The sequence below is a fragment of the Ambystoma mexicanum genome, chromosome 1p (assembly GCF_040938575.1).
Source record: "Ambystoma mexicanum isolate Mex_15411 chromosome 1p, UKY_AmexF1_1, whole genome shotgun sequence".
Lineage (NCBI taxonomy): Eukaryota > Metazoa > Chordata > Amphibia > Caudata > Ambystomatidae > Ambystoma > Ambystoma mexicanum.
Window position 1 is genome coordinate 341,355,715 of NC_090921.1, and position 26,098 is coordinate 341,381,812.

A 26,098-nucleotide genomic window follows, 5' to 3' on the forward strand; every position below is an offset into this window, starting at 1 on the left:
GCAATCATAATCATCGAGCTCTGGAGGCTAACTATAGTGTATGCTATTGCAGTAGATCTTTAGATGTACAGACTGGATGGACCTATTGATCACTACTTTGCATAAACATCTAGTTAGCTTTGTGTATTTATAACATAAGAGGAAATAAAGAAAGACTAAGCAGAATAGATGGCGTAGCTGGCAGAAAACTAAGCAAACTAGATGGAATATTGTAGTTTGTGGCCATCTCACTTTCATGGTAGCCGGTATAAAACAGCAGGGTGATAGGTTACAATGTCAAGGAGTATGGGATCATCTCACGGGTTCAGCACCAGTTGCACAGATGAATGCAACCACCGGGTCACAGAACTAGGTTTGCCAACAAAAGCATTTGGCCTTGTGATCATATACATTTTAAAGAGTGTGCACTTGTCAATATGATGCATCATCCCTGTAAAATGATAGTTGACACTATGAAATTTAGGTACACTAACCTAAAGTTTCCACTACAGCATGGGGACAATGCAGTGTTTTACAGTAACAATACTGTAATTGAGCATTATGTAACAACTTACATTTTTAGGAATGGAATTGCATGACTGGCTTTAAAAAAAATCAAGATATCACATACTGGTCTTTGCCAGAAAGGGTATTGTTAGCTTAATAAAACCATCATCCCAATTACTTCTGGTTTGTAATTATTTGTAAAGAAATTCTTGCATAGCACTCCAACCCAGGCATGTGGCACTTGAGAGTGGAGGAGATGATTACTGCAAGAACATGCAGTGAACAGAGGCAAGAGGGTGGCGATAGCTTTGAGGGCAAGCGAGGAATGCAGGGTGAGCTGTGCTTTCATTGACAAAGTTAACTTAAATAGCTAACTTTGCTACACAAGTGTCAATTTAATTAGCAAACCTACAGAATTGCACAGCAAATTGCTATGCAACGCTGCTTATTTTATGCCTTGGTATACTGGACGGTGTTTTTCATCTATCCATGTCAAAACATGTACATTGACATTTCATATTCCTTTGCACTCTGCATTTATTTTCTTTCCAACCCCTTCTTCATAATACACCAGCCCTTATGCGTGGCACTGCACCATCCCCCTTTCTCACTTTATAAACCACTGAACCCCCTATTCGCATCAGTGGTCTGATGTGGCACCACAGGTTATCATGTCCTGTTGAATTTTTGCAATATATTCTCCTGTGGGTAGTAACTAACTGTTTCCCCCTCTGCGCCCCTTCAGTGTGATATTCCAGTATGAAATGCTTTGTGGCTTCCGTGGACATGCTTACAAGCTGTATATAATTATCTGCATACACCTATTCCCCTTGGTCTATCCATTGCACTTGTACTATGTCCCCTTGAAAGAGCCCTCTAGTTTTGCAGAGAGACAAATGCATCAGGCATTCCCCTCTCCTCAGCTTTTACTTCTTGTGGCAAGAATTGTTTTTGTGTCCCTGCAAGGTGCTGGATTAGCGAGCACACATAGCAACTGCTGTGGGTGCTCCCTCGTCCCACCCTGTTCATCTCGTTGTACCACCCATTTTCAGATAATGTGTCTTCTCCCTCCCCAGTGGAATCATAGAACTAGGTATGCTGCTTTTGGTGCGTGTCTCTCTTACGCTATCAGCTAATGCACCTTCAGTACCTATGCAGTAGAAACCAGAGAAAAGAAAGAAGACTGAAGACAAAGAGACAAAACAATCCTACCCTTATCATTTTCATATCAAGCTTAGTTTTCTTCCCATTCCCCGCATTGCTCGCTCGTTCATTATCTTCTGCATTTTTGAGCTTTCTATAAAGTCTTATAGCTGAAAAGAAAGTCAATGATAACTAATACTCCCCATCAAGTGGTGCCTCTCTCTTCTCCCTCCTCTATTGACCTTGCGAACATCGGTGATATGCGCCCATGCCCTCCTTTCTTTAAACTTCACTGCTGTGGGCATCACGAATATGAGCTTGTAGGGGCCAGTAAACCTGGGTTCCTGCCACTTCCGTATGATGTTACGGACGAAAATGTTAACACCTGATAGAGGAGCTGTGCTTGTGGAAATTCCTCCTCCCTGTAGGCACTTTTCGGTACTTTAACGTTGGTTGGCTGACATGTTGAACATCGAACCTGGCGGGAGATGTATTTGAGGACATTGGTCGTTCCAGTCAAGTACTTTTTCATCTCTTTTCCTAGAACCTCTGCTGTGGTATTAGCATCCGAAATTCAACATGCAGGAGGGACAGGCGCAAGCATCCTCTTACCAGTTACGATTTCATGAGGAGTCAAGTGGTGATCCACACCATGGGAGTTGCGAAGAGCAATATGCGCCAATGGGAGGTAATAAAGCCAGTTTTGGCACAATTAGGAGATTCAATTTGCTAAGTGTTCTTTAAGCAAGCCGTTTAGTCTCTCAGCAATCTGTGCGTAGCCTGTGTTTTATACCCAGGTGGTGTGTTCTTTCCTTAAAAAGGTTGTTGGCAAAATGCTGGCCATTATACAAGCTTATCTCATCACAGACTCCCTATCTTAAACACACCTCCCTTACTAGGAACTTTGTGTCATTTTTAGCACGGGGCACTACCTCAAGCCAACGTGAAAAAGGGACTGATGACTACAAGCATGTACCTGTAAGATGCACATCTATCCTGCATATCAACATAGGCGATCTGCAAGTGCTGGAAGGGCCCTTTCCGGTCATGGTAATGTTCCCTTCACAGTTCTCAAAGTATGACCAGACAACAACTGTTGACACACCACACAATTTCCCATAAACTCTGCAACTCGCTTATGTAAATGATGCTGCTATATTCTCTTTGGATACATGGGCAGGAAAGTGTAGCTGTTCTAGTCCTGTACCAAGCAATTGTTTGGGCATCACAGGCTTACCCATGCTTTTCTGCCTCCAGATCAAGTGGGTGGGTAAAAGGGAACACCCTCTTTGTATCCCTAAGTCGTTTTCCTCCTTCAGGGCCTCTCCTTCCAGATCTATAATTTGAACAGTTGGTATTGCATTGAAACTTTCCCCCCTCTCTTCCTCTTGACCCTTCATTCTCTCTTCCGCCATTATTAGCGTTTTCCCTTTTGCCCTTGCATACAGTCTCATGCTTCCCTTCCTTGGCTGCTGTGTTGGCCATTTCGTTCCCTAAAGATATTGGGTCCTGCTCACCTGTATGGGCGGCACATTTTATTATGGCCACCTCCACTGGCAGTTTGTAGTGCTTCAATCAATTGCCCGAACAGCTCTGCATGTTGCACCGGGGACCTCTCACTTCTCTGGAATCCCCTTCTCTTCTACCGCGCCAATCCTGCATGTATTGTGGATGTTACATATGCTGAAATCGAACGCTTTGATCATTGCTACTAACTCTGCTGCTTGTACTGAATAATGTGATGGTAATCGCTGCTGGGATGCTATTACATATTCCCCATCCTTGTAGCACGCTATTGCTGCTCCAGTATGTTTGCTTTCAGTAATGGGTCCATACTTGATGACCCGTCAATATAAGCCATGACTGCCCCTTCTATTTCGTCTTCTTTGACCTGCATGCTCCCTTCATTCTGTCCATATGTGCTGCACAGTCCCTACCTCTGACTGCTTTTCCTCTATGTTCCAATTACCCTTGCCACCTCGTCCCCCTTTTCCATGTATACCTTTTTCCCTGAAACACCCACACTCGCCATTAATCACTCGCCTCCCCCCTGCTTTAAGTTTGTCCTTCTCCACAGGCCCACCCACTCACTCTCACACGTCTCACTGGCCTTCACCTCATGCCTGGCCACTGTGAAAAACCTGAGGTATTTTCCCTTCCCACTACCGGATACCTTGTAAGGAACTCATGTTGGCAAAAGTAAAGACAGCCACAAGTGATCACAGTTCAAGCGTGTATATTAAACTGTATAAATGGGTTGGAAAAACACCTAATCTAAACCTAAATCTAACATGGTAGCAAGCTACGACCATCAAATAATAATAAGGCAGTCCTAGTGGTGTCTTGTCAACTAAAAGGGCCTATACTAAAAAAAGTAGTGCCTATCCTTGCAGCTAATTTCAAAAAGAGTGTGGGATAATATTCACAAGATTAAAAAGTGTTCACAAATGATGAGTCAGTATGTTATAGCCGGGGGTCTCCCTTCCCACGTTTTTAGCACAGGACAAGGCAGGACCTTTGAACACAGCACACTCATGGGCCTCGCCAGCAAGAGGTTACAGTTCCTTTTAACAATGCCAGAACCTTCTGGGGCCAAGTCTCTTTCCAGCAAAATCTCTTGCCCTAGTAGGCCTGCTGAACCATAAACAATAAACAATACAAAAGGCTGTTTGGTAATCTTTTACGCTGGGTGATTACTCTTCGCCTTTTGGATCCCCCTCAGCTGGGCTCTGATCCTTCCTGCAACGTTAGACTTCCTCAATCGGCTTCACAACAGCCTTTCAATCAAAACGTAGCACTTGACAGTCTCATTGTCTTTTTCAACAACTATTAATTGCTGGCATCCCTCAGCCGGGATCACACTGTCGCCACAATGTTCACGGGCATATCACTGCATATTCTCAATTGGCAGGCATCCCTCCGTCGGGTTCACATTTGCCAATTTCACAGTTCACTCAGTTTTATCACAATGCAGGATTTACTTTTCTTAGCTTTTCCCATGGCATCCCTCCTTCGGGTTCACATAGCCATTCTAACGCAGTTCATGATTCAATCATTTCATCAGAAAAAGCGGGGGATGCCTTTCCCCTAGCTTTGTTTCGGAACAGATCCCAAGACCCCTTAGGTTCTTCCCTTTGCCTAAGTTTGGGTCTCAGCCTCCAGCTAGGCTTTCCTTAAAGCCTCCCAGCCAGGCTTTCCTTAAAGCCTCCAGCCAGGCTTCACACAATTTTCTTCTATATGTCAAAGACTTTTGAGTGTACGAGGGGTTTTGCTCGACACTCGTAGGACCACTTTGACACTTCACACTAGCCTCTCCTAAGCCCTCTTGGTTTTTGTATTTTCCACCAAAACAACACAACACAAAAGGGCTTCAGTCAGAGTCCATCGAATGAACGCCCCGCAACGCCTGACCACTCTGCTTCTGACCCTTTTTCTAGGGTTTCTTTAAAGTTCAATTACACAAGTTCATTGTTCAACAAGGTTGCCGTCTGCAACCTTGGGCCCAGCACAGTTCGGTTTTACTATCTGCCTTCTCCAACTCATCGGCTATGCTGAACTGTTGGAGTTTCTTGTCTCAGGAGTCAAGGACAGCACCTTGGCGGCAAGTGCTTGTCCCCGCTTTGACTGAAAGCGCGGGAGGGCCATGTGTGCTGCTGACACCTTTTAGCACTTTTATGTACCTAGCACTTTCTTTTCCTCTGAGACTTCAGCTTTTGGTATTGGTATTGTTTATTTATATAGCGCCTATACACAGGCAAGTGTTTCAAAACGCTCACCGAGCTACACCGAGTGCTTCGTACACGTCTGGCAGCTTCTGTACACCCAGCACCTGACCTTCACAGAACACTCTTTGTTCATCTGTCAACTCTTTTACACCTGTCATTTTACATACACCCCGAACACCACATCTACACCTTTCACTTCATGTGCACCTGTCACCTCCTCACTTCACATACACCTCAGTCTCCCCATGTACCTGAAACAAGCTCATCACTTGTGGCTTCATAACTAGTACTCACTAATATTCACCTATCATACCACACGCCAGCTGGACTTCCCGGTCTTATGCTTTCCCTTTCGGAGGCTTCACAGACCTGAGTTACAAACAACAAGGGCAATTCGTCGTCCCTCTGTGTCTCTCCAACTTTCTCCACCGCTTGTCCTGCCGGTTACGGAAAGGCTGCTTCATTGTGCGTTCGGCCTTGCTCGAAGTGTGCTTTCTTGCTCCGCCTTTTATCCCTGTGGGGAAGGGAAAGGGCTGTCAGGTGTGCATAGTTATTGTTAATTGCCTGACTCTGCCTGACCCTTGTGTTGGGACATGTCCGGTAAATGGCCCTAGTGTTGACCTCCAACCTGACATCCCCTCAGCCTACTGTTAGCAGACCCCTGGTTTCCCAAGAACCAGCAATGCTTCTCCCGTCATAATGTCATCCCGCCAGAATAACTACATTTGAAAGAACTTTACTCTTTCTATGAATGTCCCATCAATGAGGGCAGGCAAAGTTGGGCACCGAATGGATACGGTAACTACCTGCAACCTGTTGAGGCTCTTCAGGTGTATAAAAACAGCAGCCACATGAGAGTAGGAGTGCGAGGCAGAACCAAAGAAGGGACTTGAGTTGGAGACCAAGCTGAGAGGTTGTGGAGGTGGCGTAAGCACCCCAAGAGAGGCCAGCAGAGGACGAAGCGCTGATAGGCCGTGGTTCGAGAGTGGCCAAGCGGGCGTGGTGGGGGATCCATGTCTCCAAGGAGACAGAAAGGGAAGGCGTGGAAAGCTGCTCTCGAAAAACCAGACCCTTAATGGTTTCCCTTCCGTGGGCCTGAGCCGTTTTCCCGGGAGCGTCAGAGCATCGGAGGGGCGAGCAAGGAGTCCCTGACCTTGGCACAGAAGGCTACGTGAATCATAACCGGTGAGTTCAAAGCAAAAGGAGAACCCAGTTGATGAGAGTCGCAAAGCGAGAATGATACAAAGTAATAATTGAAGGATGTGTGATGGAGTGAAAGCCGCATGAGAAAGAAACTTCAATTAACAATTGTAACAAGCGGTGATATGATGAATGGCTAAACACATACATTTACACATCCAAGAAAGTTGAAAGAAAGTGAACTGTTTTGCGAGAGAGGGCAGGGGAGCTGTGCGAAGCCCAAAGTGGAGCTAAAAGTAACACAAGAGTGAGAGACTGCCTGAGGCACGATAGGAAGGAAATTAAAGTATATCGGAGGGATCATGCACGAGACTCAGAGGAAGTGCGCCTTCGAAAGTCTCTGATGTGGGGGCACAATTAGTTTGAAGACAAGGGGCCTCATTACGAGTTTGGAGGTAGCCATGCCCTTAACAAGGGCATGGCTACCCCCAAACTCGGGTCCGGGTCCCGCAAAAGGGGACTTACCGGGCCATTCCGAACTGGGAGGGCCCGGTAATTCGTATTCGCGGGACCCGGACCCGGTACGTCCCCATTCCCATTTGAGCCCCCACAGGGCTCAATGGGAATGGGGTGGATGGTAGCAGCAGTACCGTTAACAACGGTACTGCTGCTACCATGCTAGTCTGCTCGTGGGTGCCGCTCTGCACGCCTGGTCTGACCAGGCGTCCAGAGCGGCACCGGCGAGCAAACTCGGAATGTTGCGGCGAGGTAACAACGGCGCCGGTAGCACCAACGTGTTTCATACGCTTTCGAAAGTCTCTAACACAAAGAGTGATGCAGAGTGCAAATGGTGAACTCTTTGGGTAAGAAAACCCATGTTTCAGAAATTGAACTGTGATACTATGTAGAAGTCTGGGACGACACCAGAAAGCATTCTGAAACCAGAAAAATACAGAGGGCTGCTGAGCCTGGGGAAAAGGGAAACCCTGGTGAAGCCTGAAGGGAATTTGTTAGAACTACTTAAATCTATGGAACTTTTGTGATGACACTTGGATGACCTCGAGTTGAGTCATGCTTGGGGAAGGGAGTTGTGGGACAACTCCAGAACTGTGTCAAGACCCTGAAAGAGGTTAGCTGCAGATGCCCTTCAGCATTATCTCTATTTTATTTATCTGTCTAGAAGTGAGGGCAAACTTAGGTTAAGACACAGATACGGTTTTGATTTAGACAGACAGAGACTTATATTTGTTTTGGTTTTATGGTTGACATTACTCCCATATCGATTAGGGCAAGATAGGAGTTATCCCAACCCCTTTTTCCATGGCAGAAACTAAATAAAGGTTTTGAATGTTATCCTTGACTCTGAGCACCATGCCTTTCTCACACCACTCACTCCGGGTTAGGAAATGACAGCCCTCTCCACACGTTCATCTTCTCTCCGTTAGTAAAGATAAGCGCAGAGTCACCGCCACTTCTCTCACGCACGCCTACAGCTAAAATGCCAAGCGCACTATTATACGCGAGCTACCTGTCGATGTTGATCCTTCCACCATTAGTCAACACCGCAAAACAATACGACACTAGCTACCACGCGCGTGTCCCTTTCTCTACCTCTGAAACAATTTTACAATAAAGAATGACTCTCGTCTTCCCAAATTATGCAACTATACAATCGTCGGTACAACGTGCAACTCCCATCTAACAGGGTCCGCCTCCTACTATGCACCTCTCCTGCTCTAACACAGGTGCGCCCACAGCCATGTCCACTCGCCATAGGGTGGCACGTGCTAAAATCTAATCCTACTATGGCAGATCATCCTCAAACCTAAGGATGCGTCCTAAACACCAGAAAAGACCGTCCCTCCCCCTCCTTTGGCATGCAACCACGATGTAGCGCTTTCGTGCACAGTTACACTCACCTCCTAGAGATCCTCGAATCCTCTCGGCACTGAGCCTCCCGTGAGGGTTTACTCCTCCCCATTTGCGCCGGCGGGGCTCGGGACCAGACAGATCCTTTGTGAACTGTGCATCTGCAGGGCCTCTTCAGTGATGCGCGTGGATCAGGTCTGCAGTCGTCTGTCCCACACCCCCAGAGAGGGCTGCCAGAATACCCTCAGTTGAACAAGAGAACTGAGAATCTCGCTGGGGCCCCGAAAAATGTACCAGGGGTCCTCCAAAGCTTGTAATGAATAGTTATCACAAGTAGTCCAAAAAGGAGTGCACACCAAGCAAGAAGTAATGCTGTTTATTACAGCTGGGCTAGCACAAATCAAACAGAACAGTGGAACAGAACTGGTTGATGAGAGCTGACAAACTGGCAGACCACGAACATCACTTTTATACTGCTAATCCAATGTTGATGGAGTTAGAAACAGCTGCACTTCAAACTTCATGTCTTTGCAGTTCTCACAAAGCTTACTGTTTAAAATACGTCATACCCTTAGAGCTAGACATACATTAGTCAAATAAGATTGGAACCAAAAAATCTTTCCTCTGCCAGCCCATCTCCTCCCCATGTGGTGCGACAGTGCTTCCCACTCCTCCCACAAACAGTTTGCAATTAGTAAAAATATTTGTGCTGCCCTTCGGTCCTTTATTCATCTGCCATTGGTCAGCATCACAGTGGAAGGAACATGAGACACTCTGAAGTAGTGGGAAGGGAGACATTCACACGGCACCTGCAAGATAGCACCCTTCACAAACGCTGTAGTGGATGCTCTAAGGGCTGGCTGCTTCACAGGGACACCAGAATTTACCATCTGATTGATTCTTCAAGGGAAGCGGCTCCATTCCACCTCCCCATACCCGCTGGCCAAAAGGCAATTAAGACTGCCTTGGTGTTATGTGAGTGCTTCTCTGGATCAGGTCGACTTCCCCAGCTCCCACAAGCAGCCGTGGGACTGGCTCGTTGACCTTGATTACGTCACCCAGTGCTGCCTCAGCAACACTGGTCTGCTAGAGACATGCAGCTTCAATTCAGCTTCCTCCTTCCCTAAACCGTGGTGCACGGGTCATGTGTTTGAAGCGGGTCTTCAGGGTGAAGCCCAACCTGTGGCATCCCCATAGAGTGCATTTACCTGTGGTTTCCCCTTCCTCGTACTTGTGCATACAAGTAGATCCTTGTGTCAATGTCACGCACAAGGTGTCCCCATCCCCTTGTTCCCTTCCAGGTCTGAATCGAAGGCTGACTACAGCTCCCCTTGTTTCCCCCCTAGGAGGTGTCCTAGCCCATCCTGCTTGTTCCCTCAATTGGTAGCTACGCCCCCCTGTCTGGCGCGGAATCAGCACCTTTATTACAAGAGATTATAGAAGCAATAGTTTGTAAAAGAAATGATTCTTTGCTTGCTGCTCTTTGTACAATTAAAGACAATGGCAGTGCATAATAGCCTCTGTTCCATGCCTTAAAATCCATTTAAGCCTTATTTTTCAATGGATTGTAATTGCATGCAGGGGACCCCCAATGTTGGCACTTACGTGCTGTGGGGTCCCTGCATGTAATTTTAAAGGTTTTGGAGGAGAGGGGAAAAGGACAGACAAAGGGGGAAAAGGAAAGAGTAATTGCGAGGCAAACTATGCAATCTACTTATTTAGCCATATATATAGCGCCTTAGGCCCATGGGCAAACGGGCGCTAATACAAATAAAGCAACAAACCACTAACAATGAATCTAACACTTAGGGAGATCACACAGCCTCCCACGCCCCACCTAACCTGAAACTGGAAAATGTGCACTTCCCTGTTTTCTGCACTGGTTGCTTGTAGATCTCTTGCTGCTAAACTGCCTGCCCTGCCCCGTTGTTAGCGCCCTACTTCTTTGTATTTCTGCTTCCCTCACGGTGTGCTTTCCCGTGTGACTTGTAAAGGGCTCTGTTGTTTCACGAAGCTGGGGAAAAGACTGTGGAAGACTGGCCAAGGCTGGAGGTAAGATGCGGCGTAGCATGCGCAACAGGGAGAAACCGCTTCTGACGATGGCTTTGACCTGTGGATCAAGAGGGAGGGTGTTTTCCATTGCCATTAATTAATTAGCACCATGGGAGACGCAATCCACCAATAAGAATGCTCGGAATGCAGAGTGTATTCACCATGGAAAGCCTGCGTTCCGAGCATTCTCATTGGTGTCTGGCGCTTCCTTTCCCCACTCCCCCTTCACCATTTGGCACCAGTTTAGTTTCCCTACACATGTGCTAATAGTGTCCTTTTTTTCCAAAAGGAAAATAAAAATAAAACATTCCTGAATGGTGCGTCTCGGCTCCAGCAGTGCTGCTCTTCGGGAAGTCCGTTGTCATTGTTGATGATGTCATTTGATGATGTCCATTGTTGATGGACTTCCCCGACAGCACTGCCGGAGCCGATCTGCAACTTAAAGGTAAGTTTCCTTTTTTTAAAACCCTATTAGCACACGTGTAGGGAACCCACATGGGTGCTAATGGTGATATTAACCTCAGCGGCAGGCTGACCCTCCTTTATATAGTTTGCAAAGAATGTAGGAGAACAAAAGACTGAGAAAATCCAGATTTCAAACAATTATAAATTAAAGTGTGACACAATACTCACCTTTCACTGTGTACTTTCCATTCTCTATCTTCTTACTCTGTTCCTTTGTCTGCAAGTGCTGGGACCTTATTAGTGCCATGTCTTGCACCATAATGTTTAATATACCTTTCAAATGGTAAAAACAGTTGGACTAAGGGATTCTTTTTCTTTTGTATTTGTATTTTAATACAGGGCCGAAGAAGAATGCTGACGCAGCCATGCAATTCATTTTGGAAATGTACTCAAACATTTACTATAAGTGTACGAATCAGGAAAATGAAAATTTGCACAAAAATGTAAAAAATGACTCCAAGGATAACAGTGGGTGGACATTCTACTCTCATTTTACGTGCGCCACGGACACAGACCATATCCGCAAGACCTTTGAAGACATTAAGATGGCTGTCCTTTACAGGAGTCTGCAGTCTTTTCTGCTACTGTAGTAGACCACATATGTCATTTGGTCACCAGGGCATCTCCTTCATGGACCAATAGAGAAAGGGCAATCGGTGCCCTTCTTAGGTTATGGCTGTGCTGGAGAGTTGGCCAGTGAGTGGCTACCAACCTGATGAACCCGTCTGACACATGGCATATAGATTGGACAACTACCAATGACTGACTTGGATTGATTTCCTTGTCTACCACCATGTAAACCGAGAATTTAAATCCTCTACTGCACAGCATCCCTTGGTATTTCCTCTATACATTGCATTTCTGTCTCCATGCACCTGCCACTTCACTTACAACGAACACATTGGGCCTCATTACGACCCAGGCGGTAAGGGATTACCGGTTCCGGTAGGGGCACTGGTGCCGGTAATCCCTTACTGCCCTATTCCAAGGTCGCTTTGCGGGTCCTCCCTTAACACCTGGTTTTACCAGGTGTTAAGGACACGACCCGCAAAGGGACTTTGGAGGTAATAACGGTACCGCAACTTGCGGTACCGTTATTACCGCCTTCCCCATTCCCATTGAGCCCTATGGGGGCAAAAATGGGAATGGGGAAGGGCCATGGTGAATGGGGAATTACCGCCCCCACCAACCTTGGAATGGGGCGGTAATTGCTCCATTCACCATGGCGGAATCGGTAAGGTTCCGGCGGCAACCATGGCGCTAATAGCGCCATGGTTACCGCCTGGGCCGTAATGAGGCCCATTGTGTACGCCCGACACCTCCACTTCAGCTGCTGCTTCAGCTAAATCTAGCACTTTAGCTAAACCAGCAACTTTAGCTTCACTTCACCCTTCATATGCAAGTATGGTTTCCTCGACGCTTGGCATTGCCTGAACACCTAGTACTTAAGATGTATCAGACACTTCTATGCATCTGGTATTTTATACTCCTAGTGCTTCATATAGTCGTTGAAAGTTCTCTCGCCTTTCCTCTACATCTGAGATGTTCTCTGCACCCGAAAATGCTTCTACAGTTGTTAGTTCTTCTACACCTGGCTTTTCACAACACCTAACACTTCCAAACCTATCTTATCAAAACCTGGCATCTCCTCTATACCTGGCCCTTCCGTGAAAGCTAATACTTCCTTAGCCCCTAGCATTTCCTTAAAACATGGCACTTCTGAATACCTGTCAGTTCTTTAACACTTGCAACTTTCTCGAAGCCTAGAGGGTTCTTGAAAGATGCCACTTCCTCACAATCTAAGACACATTTCACAAATGCCATTTTCTCAAAACCTGGCACTTCAGCTGTACCTGTAACTACCACTGATCTTTTGAAGTGGCCCCTAAACCAGTTGAGGAATCGGATTGAACCTGAAGAGCATCTTTGCATCATAAAGAAGCAATCTACATGCAATCATCAAGGGGCCCCAATGCACTTGATGTTTGGGAGACATTTGTGGATGAAAGAAGAGAAGCTCGGTCCTGACAACGGCAACGCAATCCATTATCCTGGGGCCTAAAGGATGCAGAGAGGTCGCCTGTACTGTACGTTCTAGAAAACCGACTGTGCATCTAATGAATGTTACCAAGGAAGGCAAACGTTGGCTACTGGAGGTGTACAAAGGAGAGCGAAACCAATTCCTACATTCTGTGGATGGATCGACGATCATGCAAAGATTAGATGTTGCCGATCATAATTGTGCAGCAGATTCCAGTCTGTCTGCCGAACATGACCTACTACAAATGGCAACGTGTGCTGTTGACAGCGCCAAAGTGGGGGGGGTTCCCCAATTCATCTCAAAACACACCATGGTCCCAGAGCAGGGGCTTTGTAGGAGAGGTGTCATAGGGAGAATACATTATTGGGCTAGGGATCGGAAATATACCAGAGGGATTGGTATTGCACAAAGATGATTCGAAGCATGAGGAGGTTCTCTGAGAGACCGGCAGAGAGAATAGAGACTAGAATAACTTGTGTCATTTATTTATTTTTTTGGAATGGGAAGAAGTTGTGGTTCCTGCTGTACCATTTATCTTATGCTCTTGTAGGGAGATGCCATCTTCATGCCATGAACTGACATTCACGAATAAGCCAAGCAGCAACTGTTAACAGCATGTCAGTGGATGGCACTCTATTTGTAGCTTAATCTTGGTAGCTGAAATTGATGAGCTATTCAGAAGGCAATAGATGGAGCTGTCTTATTTGCAGTCTATAGTTGGCACCTGGGTTTGTGGGTGCTGTGCTAGGCTTTGAGGGCTGTGAAAGGGGAGCAATGCTACCCTCCCACTTGCCTTCAGCGAGAGAGTCTGACAGCCAGCAGGAGAAGCAGAAGGTGATAAGGGCTGAAGAGCGCTTAGTGAGTAGCAAGAGTTCCAGAGGCCGAAATGAGGCATGCTAAAGTTTAAACAAAAAAACTGAGTGAAACACCCAGCTAAACAGTTGCTCCCATGCTGTACCCCTAGCAGGGTTACTGGAAACTTGACAATTGTATGAGTAAAGTTCATTTAATGTATCTTCTTCCGTTTAACTCGTTGAAAGTATTCAAACAGTACTCCAAGGTAAGGTAAGTAGTTAAATATCTGAACAAAATCAAAGGCCAGCTGTGGCCCAAAAGTAAATAAGAGAGCTCTAATGCCAATGCATTTCAAAGTTTTCAAACTCCTTCATCAGGGCCAAGCCCTCGATTATACAAACAGGCATATACAGGTATCATAATATGTATGTGAAAAAATGATGTAACAACCAGCATGAAAAACACACAGATCATAAAATAAAGATGACATATCCTAAAGCTTTCCAAGCTTAATAGAACCACTATGCCCTCATGATGAGGGCAGTTTACCTGGCATCTAGAACATCTGCTACTACAGCAACCCCTGTAACTGGCACCCCATCTACCTCTGTTCCCTTGCTTCTCCTACCACTCCTTATATTGCAGGACACTTCCTCTATGCCTAGCACTTTATCTACCACTAGCACTCCCTATATACACCAGGAAACCCCATCAACACCTAGCACTTTCTCTACACCTGACACTTCACCTACACTTTTATGTACCTAGCACTTTATTTTACGCTGGGACTTTTAGTATTGGTATTGTTTATTTTTATAGTGCCTATAGACGGGAAAGTTTTTCAAAGCGCTCACTGAGCTACACCAAGGACTTCTTTTACGTCTGGCAGCTTCTGTACACCCAGCACCTGACCTTCAGAGAGCACTTTTTGTTCATCTGTCATCTCTTTTACACCTGTCACTTTACATACACCCCGGATACCACATCTACACCTTTCACTTCATGTGCACCTGTCACCTCCTCACTTCACATACACCTGCGTCTCCCCATGTACCTGAAACATATTCATCACTTGTGGCTTCATAACTAGGACTAATATTCATCTATCACGTCCTCTACAACCATCACTTCTCATAAACTTGACCCTTTGCCTACAGCTGGCAATTACACACCTGGCACCTACTCTACCATTGGCCTTTCAGCTACACCTAGCTCTTCTACACCTTAAACATCCTCTACTTCTGACATTTATTCTACACCTGTCACTTACTATGTTTATTTCTGCTGTAACACCTGCTGCCTCTACATCTTATTTGTTTATTAATTTATTTGAGAGTTTTATGTAAAGATTTAGTGTCACTTTTAATGCATAGACCAATGTTTAACATGAACGGAGAATATACAAAGGCAAGTATTATCAGGTTAAGTGTTACTAGATGATAATTAAATGCTAAGTAGATGATGACACTTCTGACGGTGAATACAAGAGACCAAGGATGCTCATAAACGGAGTTAAGGGATGGTTGTTTTATTTAAATCTGGAGTGTGGGTGGCACAATATGGTTAGTAGAAGTGAGTACAAAGAATGAAAGTAGGAGTAGAGTGGCTGCCAATCGGTGTGTTTGCTGTCCCAAACTTAGTGCCTGGACAATATCACCTTTATTCACTGACCACCGCAAACATTGCTCAATTAATCATATGCTTCTCTTAACGGTTCTTCAGCAGTTGACACTACTTCCACACCTCTGGGCAGGAAGACCTCTCATCCCAAATTCTGTCCAGGATCAGAATTTTCCGAAGCAGAAATGCATTCACACTACTTTTCAATGGCATTTAACAATTCTTACTACAGCGACATTCAAAGACACCTGTTGTATGTTTGTTTTATTTTCTAGATGTAGAAACAAATGATGCAATTATTTCTTCATTTCAATGTTTCCATGATTACCTCAACACACATATGACACATGTGTCTACCTGTTATATTTAACCCAATCATTTGTGAAATTAAAAAAACAATAATTCCGAAACTCAACTTTTAAAAAATCAGAGAAATATACAATGAGTCATGTTTAGCTATTACCATAATTCAGATACAATAAACATACATACATCGATGTTGTCCTGCAACAACCACAAATTGGTAAATAACAATATGGAATAATAATTAATTTTCTAAAACAATACTTTACAAGTCATTGTGAATAGCTTCAGCATCCAATCTTTGTAGGCAATAGAAGCATGTTAAATTCCTGCGGGCTGTAACTGCAATAACAAGCTGTGGATCCTGGCCACTAGACTTCACACAGCGCTGCACTAAACGGTTGCTACATCAGATGGTCCCTCTTTCAGGAACAAGCTGGGGCTGCGGGCAGGTGTCATGCCTGTTTTTGGCTTTTATAGATAGCTGTTCTTTAATAAGACATCCAAACACTAGCTTACAAAGGACTAAGATAAGGCCAGTGACTAGAGCTTGACACACCTCCTGAGGCATGCAGTGGCCTCCTTCACTGAGTGGCTTCTAATGTCAGGGGTGGACCGGCCTATCACAACTTTGGAGATGTCCCAGTAGGCCGCTGCATCTTTTGTATGGTAGCCTATTGTATTTCCAAATTTCTCATAGGAACAGGGTTGGGCTTGCTGAATGGGGCCACTTTGAAAATGATGTTCAGGGCCTTTTGGTTTTCAGTCCATCCTTGTCTAAGGCAGTGGTACCCAGTATCACACAGATGTTCTAACAAACCCACCAAGTATTCTCGGAGCTGAACATATGCACAAGCCAATTGAGCTGCTTGAAACCACACATGAAAGTTACATTGGGGAACAAGATTTGGTTACTCTTACTAACAGTGCTACCTTTTCAGTGATTCAAGATCTGGTTTGCCAGTTCTGTGGCCTTTTCTTCATTAGAAATATGCTCTCCGATTACTCCACTGAAATTATCACCAGGCATTAAATGCTTTTAGCAACTTGAGCATGAACTTTAGAAATCGGTAACCAATAAATATCTGCAGCAGAAAACAGATGAGGGACTCCAATCTCGGTTAAGATTGGTTTGCCAGATCTTCAATAGTAGCACTGCAGAGTGAACACAGACAGGAAGGACATATACTACAACACTGTTATTGCTCTCCTTTATCGACTGGTGTTTATACATTGTCAGTACATTGACTTCAATAGTGGAAGATTTCTTCACCTCATTAGAGAGGATTTCAGTGTTCCTGAATAAACACAATGGCTGACTCTGCAGAGCCAGGTTAACTCAGACATCCAGGGTACATTTCTAGTTTACAGGAGATAACCGAGGCAAATGCGTACCTACCTTTAATACAATTAAGCCTTTTACTCCCTTAATTGCATTTGTCTGAAGCACCTTTATGTATGTGACTTAATATATTTTGGCAGTGAAAGAATATTTCTAAATAATTAGCTTGGATATAAGGTGTGAGCAAACAAATTGTTTGTTGCCAAGATTCTCTTATCCATTCCACCTACACACGCATTTCTAAATGGAATCCTTTCCTCAGGTATCTTAGTCCTATGGTTTCTTGAATCCACATGCTCTTTACTCTTACATTTAAATTCAGATAATTTAATTTCCCATCAAAATTATTTAAGCATTCATCCGAGTATATTTTAATTTGTTCTCCACAGCTCTATATTGGAGATATATGCATAGACATTGATCGTACTTGGTTAAACTGGCTGCTCTTATGGTGTTGACAAACAGGTCTGTTATGAATGTGTACCACAGTGCCATGGTAAGTTGTATACCCCACTTCCATCGTTTGCTGACTTGTGGAAATGAAAACACACAATCATGTTTTGAAGGCTCTTGTCACTTTGCAAATTGATCAGACACAAAAGATCTTCATGCCCAAGAACCTTCTTCTTTGGCATCCTTCTTGGGCACCTGCAGAAACAGTGACATTCTTCTCTGGCCTCAGACATTTGTTGCAATCCTGAATGCAAATGTGGCAAGCAAGGAGAGTGTCACAGGCCACCATCAATACTATGAAGATTAACTCTTCACTGTGCTTTTTGGAGAATTCAATAAGAAAATGCAGAAATTGATACTCTTCTTTTGAAGACCAGGACTTGAAAAGGCAGATTGCCAGAATTATCACATCATATCACGTAGTTGAAGATTAAAAACCTCCAGACGAGAGCAGTCATTCTGATGCTGTGACCATATGGTCTGTAGTTTAGCCAACAGCAACTCTGTGTTGCCTTGGCACCACAAATTTGAGGTAAACTTGAATATACAACCTACAAGCCTCAGACACCCAGCCTTTTCTGATTTGTCGAAGATAGAAATTGTTTTATATTTATTCAGTCTTTTTTTAAAACATTCTGTTTGTATATAATGGTTTTGCATTGCTTCTCTGTATTGTCATGTACATTCCTTGTGGCCTTGTATGATATTGAGGTTTTATGTTTTTTTTTTAAGATTATGCTTTTTCTTGTTGCCTTCCAGCACTTTTATACCTTAAGGTCGTTATGCTCTATATAAATAAACAAATTAAAATATTTCCAATCTAGTTATTCAGTGTCACAATGAGGGTCTGCTATGCTTTATTCCACAGGTGAAAACACCACACCTCATGTGGGATCTCAGATTAGTCCTGTCGGCTATTGTGCATAGTTACATGGAAGGCTACATTTCTGGTATTGGTTATGTCACCCAGATGCATGAGAGAAATCCAGGTACCCTCTGCATCTGTGTGTCTTTTACAACATTTCACAAGGACAAAGTGGTTATGCGCAGTCATCCACGATTCTTGCCCATGGTTGCCTCCTTCTTCAACTTCAGCTAGGACGTTACTCTTCCATTGTTCTTTTCACATCCGTAGTCTGATGTGCAACGGGTCTTGCATTGTCCTGGCATCCAAAGGACTTTCAATTTTTCCTGGATAGGACGAAGGAATTCAGGAAGGATGACAATTGTGTTGTGACCTTTGGAGGCTTTCAACTGGGCAGGAAAGCGTGGAACACTTTTATTGCACAATGGTTAGTATCTTACATTTCACCATCTTACTATTTATAAGGCAAGTCTACTCAGAGAGGCATTGAAGGTCACCATGTCAGAGCTAAAGCCTCAGTTGTGACATTTCATAGACCGGTTCTGTGAAAGATCATAGCAAAAGAAAATGTGTGGTCCTCCCCATCGGCATTCTGCAAGCACTATTTAATGGACACGAGCTCTAAAGCAGATGCTTGACCAGGCTTCCCTTTGAAATCTATTTGTTTCATTGGCTCCTACCACTTGGGGTGATTGGTGCTTGGTATTCTCCCAAAAGTATGGAGGAAATACTATGGGACGTAGGAGTAACAGAACGTTACTAACTGTATTGACTGCTATCTAGTGGTACTAGTTTATTTATCAAGCGCAAAACAATTACCAGTGAAACTACTTTCAAGGCGCTGTTACAAACAACAACCATAAAACAACAATAATATAATAATACAAAAGACAACACAGTCAACATGATACTTTATGCAGCAGGCACCCCATATTTATGGTACATAATGGGATCCAAGTTGTTGTTTCAAATGGCGATTTTGTGTAGTACTATTCCTGATTTCAATCTTTAGGTTGTTCCAGAAATGGCAGTCCAGGACTGAGAAACACTTGCTACCCAGAGATACTTTGTGGAAACTTCCCATCACCATCTTGTTCTAAGTGAACAAATCGACAGATACGATTGAACCATACAAGATAGATTTTCAGGCGTTACCCCATTCACTAGTTTTCAGATTTGAGTGAGGGCCTTTTCCTGGACCACATCATCGATTTGTAAACAGCCAAGCTCTTGGCGAGGCTGGGAAATATGGTGACATGTTTTTATTCCAAAGACAAAGCCAGTGTGAATAGCTCTGTTTCTTATTGCTTTTAATTTAGGGGTTACATTTTTTGAGATTCCAAGATAAATTAACAAGCAATACTGCACTCTTGAGGGAACTACTACCTGGTCTAAGACTTTTATATGTTCTATATCTAAAAGATGCCTGCACTGATTAATGTTGTATAAATGAAAGTAAGCCCTCTATTACAGCATCCATCTGTGGGGCAAAAGTCAATAAACTATTGAACAAAAACACCAATATTTCGAACCACTTCCAGTGGTGCTGGTGGACTCCCAAAGTTAATAGGCCAGGGGAATGGAATGGATGATTCTGTTGCGCAGCTTAGCAGAAGGATTTCCGTCTTATGTTCATTTAACTGTAGACAGTTGTCCTGCATCCAGCGCTGTACTGCTCCTAGACAGTCTGTCACCTCTCTGCCTCTACTGGACCCTCCATGAGGATCAATCAGGATCTGCGTGTTGTCTGCATATAGTTGACATTCAAAACCATAGTTCTCTATAACCAATGCCTGGGGGGGATACATATACACATTCAAAAGCAAAGGCAACAATGCTGACCCCTGTGGTACTCCGCAGGGAGGAGAGTTACAATAAGAGAGAACATTTCCCAATTGTACTTGCTGCTTCCTTTCCCTTGGAAAAGAATCCAACCATTGCAAAGATGAGTCAGCGATGTCCATCACTGTATTTAAGTGCTGAATTAAAATGTCATGATCTACAGTGTCAAACGCCGCGGACAAGTCTAATAGGATCAGAGCCACTGAATTGCCTTTGTTGTTAAGTTCCAAAGGTTTCTCCCGTATGCATAGCACTGTTGTTTCTGTGCTATGCATAGGGCGTTAACCATATTGTGAACTGCCAGAAAAGAACCCTTTTTCAAAACATTTAGCCGTTAGGAAGTGGCTTCTTTCTCCATCATTTTGCTCAAGAATGGCCGATTGGATATGGGTCTAAAACCTATTGGATCAGCCGGATCCAAATGAGCTCTTTTAAACAATGGTAAGACATGAGCCTCTTTCAATTGAGCTACAAAGATACATTAATAATGTTGTCCACAACTTCTGCAAACAGGCCAACATGTTATTTCATGAACAGAGCCGGCAGGGGTCCAGGGATGAGCTAGTGGCTTTCAAACCTGACACCTCCCCATCACATCTCAACTAGAAACCAGGCCAAAAATATTAAAAACCATTGTTCAAATGGATTGTGTCCTCCCACGTATTCCTCATCTTATGATATTCGTATCCTGCCAGCTTTGCTGTTTCTGAAAAGAAAATTTGGCGTTGATGTCTCTCAACGGGCTCCGTACCGTGTCGATGTCACCATCAGTACAAATAGCTTGTGCCGCGCCCGTTGGCTTCAGTTCTGTTTTTCTGACAGCTTCGCTCTCGAACGTCACACTTCGAAATTTTCTTCAGACAATGTCGTCTTCATCTACCCCTTCTACACCCAAGATGGGGTTCAAAAAATGTATCGACTGCTGTTCGAAGATGTCGATCACAGATCCTCACTGCATTTGTCTGGTGCCTAGGTTCAGACCATCGAACCGGCGACTGTGGTTCCTGTCAGTCGATGGCGGAGAAGGCCCTTCGTGTGAGGAAAGGTAAACTAGTGGTGGGGCGGGAAGCTTCCAAGGCCTCCTCGAAGGCCTCGTCTAAAAGACATAAAAAATCGAGCGATTAGAAAGAATTGGATCGTCATAGACACTCTAAGAGGTCCCGATCTCGTAGTAGATCGAGGCACTCTTCATCTTCCTCTTCAAAAAGAGTTAAAAGGAGACATAGATCTCCCTCTTCATCATCCGATACATCTACCGAATTGGTACGATGCCCGACTAAGTCGTATTCCCCAAGAAAATGGGAAGATTTTAGAAGGAAGATGATGGAGGTCTTTGAGAATGCGGCCTCAACCCCCTCAAAGAAGCCTCAAAAGAGCCAGACCCCGGTCGCTCCATCGGACGACACAGGGAAGTCAGGAACTACTGTGGTAAAACCCAGTAGTATGGGTGAAACTCGTAAAACTCGAGTCGACGCCAAGTCATCGAAGATTCCTCGAGAATCGAGTTTTTCCCCGACACCGTATAAAAAACAGAAGTCGTTGAAAACATCCGCGACTTCGTCGATGCCATCGGCGCCAACGGCTTCGACATCAAAGCCTAAAGCATCTTCGACGCCTTTGTGGAAGACACCATCGGTGTACTCGAAGATTCCTTCGATAACATCAGAGGTTCCTTCGATTCCTTCGACCAAAACTTATGAACAAGACAGGAGATTTACTCCTTTACCAAAATCAGACTTCTTTAAGTCAATGGCCCTCATTACGACCCTGGCGGAAAGGGTTTTACGCCAGCGTAATGCATGGCGTACCTTTCCGCCTTACTACGAGTTCCCGTAGCGCCATGGTGGTTTTTTCGCCTGGTTTTTCCGGGCGGAAATATCCATGGCGCTACGGGACTCGTTGTTAATTATGCCACCGTAATTTACGGTGGCGTAATTAACGCCTTCCCCACTCCCATTATACCCTATGGGGCAAAAATGGGAATGGGGAAGGGTAAATGGGGATTGGGGACTTACCGCCCCGCCAAGGTCGGAATGGGGCGGTAAGTCCGCCAACCCCCATGGCGGAGTTGGCAGCTCTGCGCCATGGACCATGGTGCAAATTGCACCATGGTCCTCCGCCAGGGTCGTAATGAGGGCCAATGTCTTCTATTTTTGAAGAAAGTGGCTCTGAAGATGAGGAGGTTTCTCCTTTTGGAGTACAATATGGTACTAGAGAGGTCCCAGAAGAATTAATCGATCCAGAATTCAAAATGAGAGACCTGTGTGACACTCTTCACTCTGCTAGTGGCATTGATACGAGCTGGAGTTTGCAAAACCTGACCCTGCAGAACATGCAGATTCAGGGTACAGGAGTTTAATGAATAGAGTGGTGGAATACATGTGCTGGTGTAGAGCCTCACCCACTTTTGATCAGGATGATATGACTGACATACTAGATCGGGGCCCCCAGAAGGATCCAGTTCTCCCCTTCCATAAGGCACTTCAAAGAACGGTAGAAAAGAACCGGGAAGCTCCTGACAACATTGCTGCAGTAAACAGTATTTTTCCTAAGAAGTATAGAACTTCTATTTCTGATCCTGAGTATTTAAACAAGCATCACACTCCAGAAAGTCTGGTTATTCAAGCTGCAACAACCTCAAGACAGACTGCATATCCATCTATCCCTCCGGATAGAGAGGATAAGAAGGTTGATGCTTGGGCACGTAAAGTTTTTAGTTCGGGTAGCATGGCTCTAAAGTCAGCTAATGTCACCTGTACCCTGGCCAGGTTCACCCATACCCTGTGGGACTGCATTTCGGTGGCAGCTGAACATAATCCGGCAGACAAGGAAAGGGAAGGCTTCCTGAATATTGTCAGAGACGGAAAGGAGGCTGAATGTAAGCATCCCCCAAAAACGCACCCCCCTTAGTGAGAGGCAATGACGGACACACCCCAGGAGGGAATGAGACCAAATTAACAAGGGGGGTCCTGGGAGTCCCTCTGCCAGACATTAGTCCTGGTTACGAGAGACTTACCCAGAGTCTTTAGCTCACTATCTTTCACAGAGAAGAAATATCCCAAACATATCAGTCTTTGTCCTGCCCTGGGGCAGTCCAGCACCGAAATGCTAGGCAATTCTCCTCAGAACAACAGTACCAACAGAAACCCCAGACACATGTTTCGGTTGGACCTCATCAGTAGGGTGGATCAGTGCCTCTCATAGGGAATGAGACCAGACCAAGTGCGGGTGAGATCAAAAGGGTTTTTATCTAAACCAATATAGGGCATGCAAAGGACTCTGCAGACTCCGAGAGCGCTCTGTCTGACAATAGCAAAGACAGTCCTGCTTATTACAGAACTAGGTCACGCATGACACAAGCTATAGAGAGCACATAGTCTTAGGGATTGGGTGGTGATGGCTAGGTGGTATACATTGTATACAGTTGCTTCTCCAGGATTGGCGGACGTCCGTGCTGTGCCACGCAGGGTAGACTGGTCAGCTGGGCTCTTCGGAGTGGAGCTGTCGGCCGGACATAACTTGTATTGATAATTGGTGGCTGCTCTAACACTTGCCCTTGTGGCCACACACTCGCAATCATTCGTCACATTCTACAATGTCAGGTGTCTTGTAAATCCTGTAATACATTGACCTTCGCTCAAGGAGGAGACAGGGACATGGATATGTGATAGGGGGTATCCCTACCCATCTATTGTAGTGACATTTGGGTTAAAGTATGGTAGTCCCACAAGTCCATGTGCAGAGCCAGGGGTACAGAGGGGGGTTATTTGATCGCCCTGTCCTGGTGGCTATAATGAAGGACGGTATTATGATCTGTTAGTACAAGGGTGGGCGCCCCCCGCTTCAAGGGCCATTAACCTGGGGTTAGCTGGGATACCAATGGGCCGTGGGAAGCATGTAGCTGGTGCCCTGGAGACGGTGGGATTTAGGACCAAGTAGCTCATAATTCATAGAGCCTTGCTGTGGTGGCCTCTGCCATGGGGGAGGTGGATGCTTGGAGCGGGCCCAGCGAGATTGGGAGGGGAGGCGAGGCTGTGTTGTTCGAACACCAGCTATCCCCGGCTGTAACGCTCACCTGATTCCCGTAGAGGCGTCGGTCTTGACTGGGCGTATACCGTATCTTCAAAGGTGATGTGTAACACACGGCTGGCTCTTTGGGCTGGACCTCTGTGCACTGTATGTCTGACTCGAAGGGTAAGATGTCTGCAGATAGAAAATATGGGATTAATGAACTGGGTTATTGAATGTCTCTCTCTTCTTCCCTTTCTCTTCTCCTGTAGAACCCCAAAGGTTAACGCTCTCACCTTAGGTAAGTGAACGCCGTGCTCTCCATCTGCCTCGGGGCAGGGTGCTGTAACCAGTTTCTTCACTGGATAAGGGGAGCAGGCCTCTTGACTTCAGAGGACTGCTGTCCGTCGTTTACTGCACGAACGGTAAGTTTCGAGTAATTCTAATGTCTTTAAAGTCTTTAGTAATGATGTCTCTTGTTTTGCAGGGTTCCGGCGATGGCGGATGACGGGCTGAAGTGAGTTGAAGATGGAGCCCGTGTGATGAATAGAAGCGCCTGGAAGCACGTAAGTAAGCGCTTGTTGCCTGCTTCAAGATGCGCTCTAACTGTCTTTTTATTTTGCAGGTACAAGTTCGGAGCGGCTGCAGGGTGCCGGAATACCCACTGGGTTAGATGTGGAAAGGAGTAATGGCACGTGAGTATTAAAGTTCCCCAATGTCTTTAAACGCACCTTGTTTTGTCTTTCAGATGCGGGATGCAGCGCCGAAGGCCTCCGGAGCGTGCGAAGAGTTGGTAAGCTTTTGTCTTTCAGATGCCGGAATGCAGTGTGAAGACCTCCGGAGCGCACGAAGAGTAGGTAAGCCTTTGTCTTTCAGATGCCGGAATGCAGCGCGAGGCGTTGGTGACAGCCGATGGACCAGGTAAGTGAAGAGCTGTCACTGAAGACCGTAATGCTAACCTGTTCTTTCTTGTCTTTATAGGTGTTGCTGAAGACTGGATTCAGGATGGTAAGCCTTTTTCCTTAGGCCCAGGATCAGATGCAGAAGACACGATGAGCGTTCTTCTGCAGAGGATGCAGAATAACGCAAAGCAAGATTCATCCATCGGGTGTGGTTTAAATAGCCTCCTGTAGTGCTTAGGTGTCTCCTTCCACAGCCACGCCTAGGTAAGAAAAGAGTTCCTGCTTTCCAGAAGAGTTCCAGTGTTCTGAACCTAGGGAGTGGCTCCTGCCCCACCCAACAGGAAAAGTAGTTCCAAACAGAAGAGGATCAGAGGCTCAACTGGCAGGCAAGTAAGCAGCATGGTCTGCTGCAGGTAAGTCCACCCAAGCATTATGAGCCCGGCGCTTCCAGCGCTGGGACTGGGCATATTTATGAGCCTGGTGCCACTGGCGCCAGGACTGGGTCCAAAAGGTCCCAATTGGGACTGGTTGGCACTCGGAACCTGGGTTATGGATCTGCTTCCAAGGGAGTTGGGAAAACCCTGACCTTTTGGAAGCAGAGATTATGACAGTACCCCCCCTCAAGGCCCCTCCCAAACCGGGCTTCTCCGGGGGTTTTGGCTTGTCAGGAAATGTTCGGTGAAATCTTTTGATTAGGCGAGGAGCGTGGACATATTCAGCAAGTTCCCAGGATCTCTCTTGGGGGCCGTAGCCTTTCCAGTCAATTAGGTAAAATAGTTTAGATTTGGAGATCTTGGAGTCCAGAATGCTTTTGACTTCAAACTCGAGTTCTCTATCAACTAGGATAGGTTTTGGAGATTTAGTTAGTCGGGTTTGAGGTTGCACGGGTTTTAATAGAGAGACGTGGAAGACCGGATGTATCTTCATGTGCGGGGGCAAGTCCAACTTGACCGCTACTGGGTTTACTATGGTAGTGATAGAATAGGGACCAAGGTATCTTGGGTTGAATGTGCGTGCCCTTTTAGAGGTAGATATTTGGTGGATAAC

The 26,098-nt window shown here is 45.3% G+C and overlaps 1 protein-coding gene across 1 annotated transcript in view; it reads left to right on the forward strand.

The window, feature by feature from the left end:
- LOC138569897 (guanine nucleotide-binding protein subunit alpha-15-like) overlaps positions 1–18,253 on the forward strand; it is a 383,219-nt gene extending 364,966 nt beyond the window's left edge. The window contains exon 7 of the mRNA XM_069648327.1: positions 11,220–18,253. Coding sequence (XP_069504428.1) covers positions 11,220–11,470 — 251 coding nt within the window. The 3' untranslated portion in view covers positions 11,471–18,253. The remainder of the gene's footprint in view (positions 1–11,219) is intronic.
- The last annotated feature ends 7,845 nt before the right edge of the window (positions 18,254–26,098 follow it).